At 35.3% G+C, this 7,198-nt stretch overlaps 1 protein-coding gene across 1 annotated transcript; it reads left to right on the forward strand.

Annotated features, from left to right (window-relative positions):
* Positions 1 to 167: 167 nt before the first annotated feature.
* On the forward strand, positions 168 to 7,151 carry ATPCL (ATP-citrate synthase). The gene is made up of 20 exons (XM_090156663.1): positions 168 to 351; positions 1,356 to 1,524; positions 2,527 to 2,649; positions 2,716 to 2,778; positions 2,848 to 2,946; positions 3,018 to 3,109; positions 3,170 to 3,249; positions 3,311 to 3,560; positions 3,625 to 3,941; positions 4,004 to 4,254; positions 4,316 to 4,484; positions 4,545 to 4,660; positions 4,719 to 5,020; positions 5,086 to 5,167; positions 5,223 to 5,461; positions 5,524 to 5,617; positions 5,689 to 6,138; positions 6,192 to 6,305; positions 6,369 to 6,528; positions 6,607 to 7,151. The coding sequence occupies exons 2-20, from the start codon at positions 1,372 to 1,374 to the stop codon at positions 6,714 to 6,716; spliced, it is 3,264 nt and encodes a 1,087-aa protein (XP_090012789.1). The 5' UTR covers positions 168 to 351; positions 1,356 to 1,371; the 3' UTR covers positions 6,717 to 7,151.
* Positions 7,152 to 7,198: the final 47 nt, after the last annotated feature.

The raw sequence follows: 7,198 nt of genomic DNA on the forward strand, positions 1-7,198 counted from the left end.
TTTTCATGAAATTTTCGTGTGTTATGACATCACGTACAGTGATGGTACGATTCCATTGTGATTGGTTGATAGTGAGAGAATGAGGTGACTTTGCGTAGTCACCCTATTGGCTATTTTTTTTTAATCCTACTTTTTCCCCAAAACTGGAGGCGCCACCTCGGAAGGATTATTAGAGACGATCGAACTAGAGCCCGCAAAAGTTTGTTAAAGGCCAGACGGCAACGTCGACGTGTACATTTAAGAATTTGAATTAAATCGGGTCGGCATTTGAAAAGGTGTTTATACGGAGTTTCGGAGCTAACGACGGGTGAAGCACGTCTGTACCTTCGCATTTCCTGTTATCATCTTAAGGTAATTTGGTGTTTCAATTATATTACATTTAAAGTATGTTTAAAACCGGCAGATCGAAGGATCCTTGGTCTAGGCTTACGACTCTTTCGCCGCGCAGGTAACCAAAAATTCCCACAGGTCCAATCTCTCGATCTTCCCCGCGGGTAGAGGAAGATCTCAGCCGACCACGCTCTTAACAATTCCTTCAGAATCCATTTAACGGATTTGCGACATATTATTGTGATGTTAAAATGTTGGCCTTTTGGGGTAACTTATAGTCGTGTTAAACATTTTTTTGGGAAGATTTTTGCTTTACATTTTCTCTTAACCACTGCCATTCTGAATCTTAAGTATGGCTTCAGTGATGTAATTTGTAAGCTCCATTGAACTTTGTACTCTCAAATCTTCATAGGAGGCCTGAGTAATTTCAGGTTACTGGGTATTGATTTTTTTCCAAACCCTATGAAGCCAATGAGCATTGGAACAAACAACAGTAATTGGTCTACCTTTATCTGCTAGTACACGTAAAATACAAATAACAAATGTAAAATACGAACTACAAATGGCTACCCCAAATTAAAAGTTTCCTACTCTATACATTCCTTTTGCCTTCAGGGAAAATATTAACATCAAGCCAGTTTTATTTTCTTACCCAGTACATTAGTACTAATGTTTATTAGTCATTTAATGGTTTGATGGGCATAGCATTTTGCTAGATATCAAAAACTTTACCACAACTGGAAACTAAAATTACTAATTAGCATTGGTTAGCCATAGCTCTGTACTTTTAAAGGAAACTTTACTTAAGACTAGATTATAGGGGAAATTTTTCAATGAGGCAAAATCCAATCTTCAAGGGTTCTAACAGCATTCAATTGACGCCATAAGGGTGTCAAGGAAATGATAATATGTAAAAAAAAATTGCTTTACCAACACCTCTGTTCTTTTTTCATTATATATGACTCTGCTTTTAATGTTAACTATAACTATAATAAACCAACTTGAATTTACATCTTTTTCCTCAGTGTGATTTAATTAAAAATGTCCGCTAAAGCAATTTGTGAAGCAACTGGAAAGGATCTTCTTAATAAACATTTGGCAACTGGAATAGCAGTCAAATGCCAGTTTGCAGTTGTAGATGAAAGCTCTTCCTGGGATAACATTCTTGCAAGCAACTCTTGGCTGAAAAATACGGTAAGATCTAAATTTTTCCTTAACAACCCCAGTCAATTGTTTAGCATTGGGGTTAGAGGGTAACCCTTATATCAAAGTGGTGCTTGGTTATTTTCCTACTTGTGATGAGTTTGACCTCTATTACATTTGAAATAATTTGCCTCTTTCCTGATTAGTTCACAATAACAGTTTTTGGTTTTTTTATAGTGCTGCCAAAGTGCTGTTACAATTCTTTTGTCTTCATACTATTGTAGAGTTTAACATTTATTGACCTTGTATTCATCCCTTTAAATTATTTTTAATTTTCATTTGATACAAACTCAAATATGAGGAAAGATTTTCCCATGGGTTTTTGAATAGTTGATAAACAATAGGTTGTAAAATGGTTAATATAGCCATAGTACTTGACTGAATTTTTAGCTCCTCATTTAAGTTTCTCTTTATTTTAAATTTATTTATGGCTAGACCTTTCAAGGTCTGATAACTTATACCACAATCACTTTTCATATTGATAGTTTTTTTTAAGAAACTAAATGTGATAAAGGAGTGTCTCTTAGTTATTTTGTGATAAGCTTTGGACGGAAATGTTATGTAGGACAAACTATATGCTTCGTTGCAGTTTCTGAGTGTAAAATTATCACATACTGATATTGAAAAACAATTTTTGGGTAATATTTCCCCCTTTTTTCCTTTCATTATCATTCACCTATAGCCAAAGGGTGGTCTTTAAAAACCCCTTTTCTAGTTGGCTTTGACTAATACCTCTACCCTATTTCTTCTTATTTCCAAGTTCCCACCAAGAATTTAATAACCAGAATAATTCCTTGCATTCTTTCCTTTATTGATTTTTTGGGGGACCCATAGATTTTAGCTGTAATAGCCTAGTCCGTTGACAGATATGAAGTGCCCCGAATTATGACCTTTCATAGGTTTTTTTACCATATTAATTTCACTAGTCACTTTTTTGCTTAACATCATTTTCTAAAAAAAAAAATTAATAATCTGAAATTTGTTTGTTTATAGAAATTAGTCGTGAAACCAGATCAATTGATTAAACGGCGTGGAAAGTTGGGCTTAATTAAAGTTAATGCTGATATTGCTGGTGTTCAGTCATGGGTGAAGGAAAGAATTGGGAAAAATACACAGGTATAGGTAATTTGTTCGGAAATACTTTAACACTGTAATTAACAAATTATTTACTGTTTCTTAAAGATTGGTAAAGCTAGTGGAAAGTTACGCAATTTCATTATTGAACAGTTTGTTCCACACAATCAGGTTTGCTTTTAATCGCCTAGATTTGTTGAGAGAGTAATTTCATTAATTAATTTTTTTAACATGGATTAGGATGATGAGGCTTACGTTTGTATTTATTCTCATCGTCAAGGAGATACCATTTTATTCCATCATGAAGGAGGAGTTGATATTGGAGATGTTGATGCTAAGGTGTGTTTCTTAAATTTATTTCATTGTAAATTTTTTCTATGGCAATGTTAATGAATGATCTTCTGCCCAAGGCTACAAAGCTTGAAATTCCTATTGACACTAAACCAACCAAAGAAATCATTAAAAGCCAACTTATCAATAAATTAGCAGCTGCTAAACAAGAGTATGAATTAAATTTTTCCTATTTCTTAAATAATTAGAAAATTAATTTGTAACTTTCTAGAATTGTAGCCAACTTTATCGTAGCTCTCTATGACTTATATGTTGAACTATTCTTTACTTACCTGGAAATTAACCCCTTAGGTAAATAGTTTGTTTGTAAGTAGCTCATTGTGATGTTTATTTATATGTATTCTGTTTTTAGTGGTCACGCAAGGACAAGTATATATCTTAGATCTTGCAGCCAAACTTGATGCTACTGCTGAATATATTTGTAAACAAAAATGGGGATCTATTGACTTCCCTCCTCCTTTTGGTCGTGATGCTTATGAAGAAGAAGCTTATATTGCTGATCTTGATTCGAAAAGTGGAGCTTCACTTAAATTAACTATTTTAAACAAAAATGGTCGTATCTGGACTATGGTAGCTGGAGGTGGTGCTTCAGTCATCTACAGGCAAGGCTTGAAGCTATATTCTATGTAAAATACATTTATTGATATTTTTCTCTTAAATTTTCAGTGACACTATTTGCGAACTTGGTGGGGCATCTGAATTAGCTAACTATGGGGAATATTCTGGCGCTCCAAGTGAGCAGCAAACTTATGAGTATGCCAAAACAATTCTTAGTCTCATGACAAAAGAAAAACACCCTAGTGGAAAAATACTTATTATTGGAGGTGGAATTGCTAATTTCACTAATGTAGCAGCGACATTTAAGGGAATAGTTAAAGCACTCAGGGAATATCAGACAAATCTAGTTACGCATAAGGTCTCAATCTTTGTCCGAAGGGCTGGTCCCAATTATCAAGAAGGGTTGAGGGTAATGCGCGAAGTTGGTAAGTTCTTGAACAATATTTTCTTGTTTATGAAAGCAGAAACTAATGTCATGGGTGTTTAGGAAATACTCTGGGGGTTCCTATTCACGTTTTTGGGCCTGAAACTCACATGACCGCAATTGTTGCAATGGCCATGGGAAAGAAATCTGTACCTGAAATGCCAGAACCCAACGTAACAACGGCAAATTTTTTGTTACCTGGAGGAATGGAATCTTCACACTCCATGCCAGGAACGCCAAAACCTGATAAGAGAAAATCAAGCCAAATTCTTCCACCATCATCTGGAGTTCCTACCAAGCCATTGTTTCGCCCAGTAAGTCTTTAAAGTTACAAATTCACAATCGCAGTACACAGTTATTCTCTCTTTCTGTCAGTCCACAAAAGCCATAGTCTGGGGAATGCAAACCAGAGCAGTTCAAAGCATGCTGGACTTTGATTTTGTCTGTTCTCGTAAGGAATGGTCAGTTGTTGCAATGGTGTACCCCTTCACTGGTGACCATAAACAGAAGTTTTATTGGGGTCATAAAGAAATACTTATACCAGGTTAGAAGAAGTTTCTTTATAATAGATTTTCCATGTATACAATTTTTATTTTATTTTAAGTTTACAAGAACATGGCCGATGCCATGAAAAAACACCATGATGCTGATGTTATGATCAGTTTCGCATCATTACGTTCTGCTTATGACAGTACTATCGAAACTTTGGAGTACCCTCAAGTAAATTAAAGTTAAAAATATATCCCTTAAATTTATTTCTAATAATAATTTTATTCAGATACGTACAATTGCCATAATTGCTGAAGGCATTCCTGAAAATTTAACCAGGAAGATGAATAAACTTGCGGAATCTAAAGGAGTGACGGTTATTGGACCTGCCACTGTTGGTGGAATCAAACCTGGTTGTTTCAAAATTGGTAACACTGGAGGTATGATGGACAACATTCTGGCCTCCAAGCTGTATCGACCAGGCAGTGTCGCTTATGTCTCACGGTCAGGAGGAATGTCCAATGAACTTAATAACATAATTTCCAGAGCCACCAATGGTGTTTATGAAGGAGTTGCCATCGGTGGTGACAGGTAAATAGCCTCTTATTTTGCCAAAATTGTATTACTCTTGGATTTATTCTTTTGATTAAATTCAGGTATCCTGGTACCACATTTATGGACCATCTACTTCGATATCAGAGAGAAACTGATGTTAGAATGTTGGTTCTTCTGGGAGAAGTAAGTTGCCATATTTCAGGGCAAAGAGGAGACTTACTGATAAATGGATTTGTAGGTTGGAGGTGTTGAAGAATATGAAGTTTGCGAGGCCTTGAAGGATGGTAGGATTTCTAAACCAATAGTAGCTTGGTGTATTGGGACATGTGCTGGTATGTTCACTGCTGAAGTTCAATTTGGCCATGCTGGTGCATGTGCCAATAGTGAAAGGGAAACTGCCATGTCCAAGAATAAAGCCCTGACTGTAGCTGGTGCTTATGTACCTCCAACTTTTGACGAACTTGGGAACACGATCAAGTAAGTTGCTTAAGCAGTGTTAATTATATATATGTAAATATTAAAAATATTTTGATTATCAGACGAGTATACGATGATTTAGTTGCTTCTGGTGATATCGTTCCGCAACCAGAAGTACCCCCTCCTACAGTACCGATGGACTACAACTGGGCTAGGGTTTGTGTTCTTGATTATTTTCCACATACTAATTTAGTATTTTTTTTATGTAAACGTTACCTTACATACAGGAATTGGGCCTAATTCGTAAACCAGCATCATTTATGACAAGTATTTGTGACGAAAGGGGTCAAGAATTAGTTTATGCTGGAATACCTATCACTCAAGTTATCAAAGATGAATTGGGTATTGGAGGTGTCCTCAGTTTGCTTTGGTTTCAACGAAGATTACCCCAATACGCGGGAAAATTCTTGGAAATGGTGCTGATGGTGACTGCAGATCACGGCCCGGCTGTCTCTGGGGCGCATAATACCATAGTCTGTGCTAGAGCTGGAAAAGATCTGATTTCATCCTTAGTTTCTGGACTTTTAACAATTGGTGATCGGTTTGGTGGAGCTTTGGATGCTGCTGCAAAGCAGTTCAGTGATGCTTATGACAGCAACATGATTCCTATGGAGTTTGTCAACACAATGAGAAAAAAAGGTCAACTTATCATGGGAATTGGCCACAGAGTGAAATCTGTAAGGGTGTTGTATCATTTAACTCGGAATTGTTTTACAAAAATATTTTTTAGATTAATAACCCTGATATGAGGGTTCAAATTCTGAAGACCTTTGTGAAGGAGAACTTTCCAGCTACGCCTGTTTTAGATTATGCTCTTGAAGTAGAAAAAATTACCACATCAAAAGTAAAGGTTTATGAATTTTTAATTTTTTCTTAGTGCCTGAACTTGTATCCATTTTCTTGACAGAAACCCAATTTAATATTGAATGTTGATGGATTAATTGGAATTGCCGTTGTTGATTTGCTACGTAACAGTGGTTGTTTCACTCGTGAAGAAGCCCAAGACTACATTGATATGGGAGCACTGAATGGACTTTTTGTTCTGGGAAGAACTATTGGTTTCGTTGGTAAGTTTGTGTAATTCAATTCTGCCCTTGTTTTGAACACTCCCTTAAATATACGTTTTACACCCTTAATTTGCTTAGGCCATTATTTGGATCAGAAGAGATTAAAACAAGGTCTATATCGTCACCCCTGGGATGATATTTCTTATATTTTACCTGAAACAGAAACCATACCTGATGATAATGCTTAAGGGAATAATACTTTTACGCCATAACTGGCTTTTCCTGTGCAATGCGCAGACAATCATATTTGTATGTGTGTTACGTCCATGTTCATGGTATGTACCGTACTTATATCCATTTCATTAGGAAATGAAAAGTAATTAGGTTTAAATAAGAGTTGTGAAGTTATGGCTTTTAAAAGATCATATCAGTATCTTGAGATGTGATAGTCTAGTGTAGAACAAATTTTGAAAAGGTCTATTTAAGTGTTTAGCTGAATTGTTCCATAAAATTAATCTTCATAATGTTATATTTAAAGTGTAAAAGTCTAGATATATATATATAACAAAATTGCAAACATTCCAAATGGTTGCGTTTATAAAATGTATGTTTTTAGGTTAAAATAATTTTTCATGCGTACATTATGGTTGAATAAAGTGGGCTCAAGTTTTTTTTAAACTTCATATTGATTTTTTTTAATTATTTATACAATTAAGAGTTCAAAATACAA

Source organism: Leiobunum rupestre, chromosome 8, assembly GCF_980474605.1.
Source record: "Leiobunum rupestre chromosome 8, qqLeiRupe1.1.hap1, whole genome shotgun sequence".
Classification (NCBI taxonomy): Eukaryota; Metazoa; Arthropoda; class Arachnida; order Opiliones; family Sclerosomatidae; genus Leiobunum; species Leiobunum rupestre.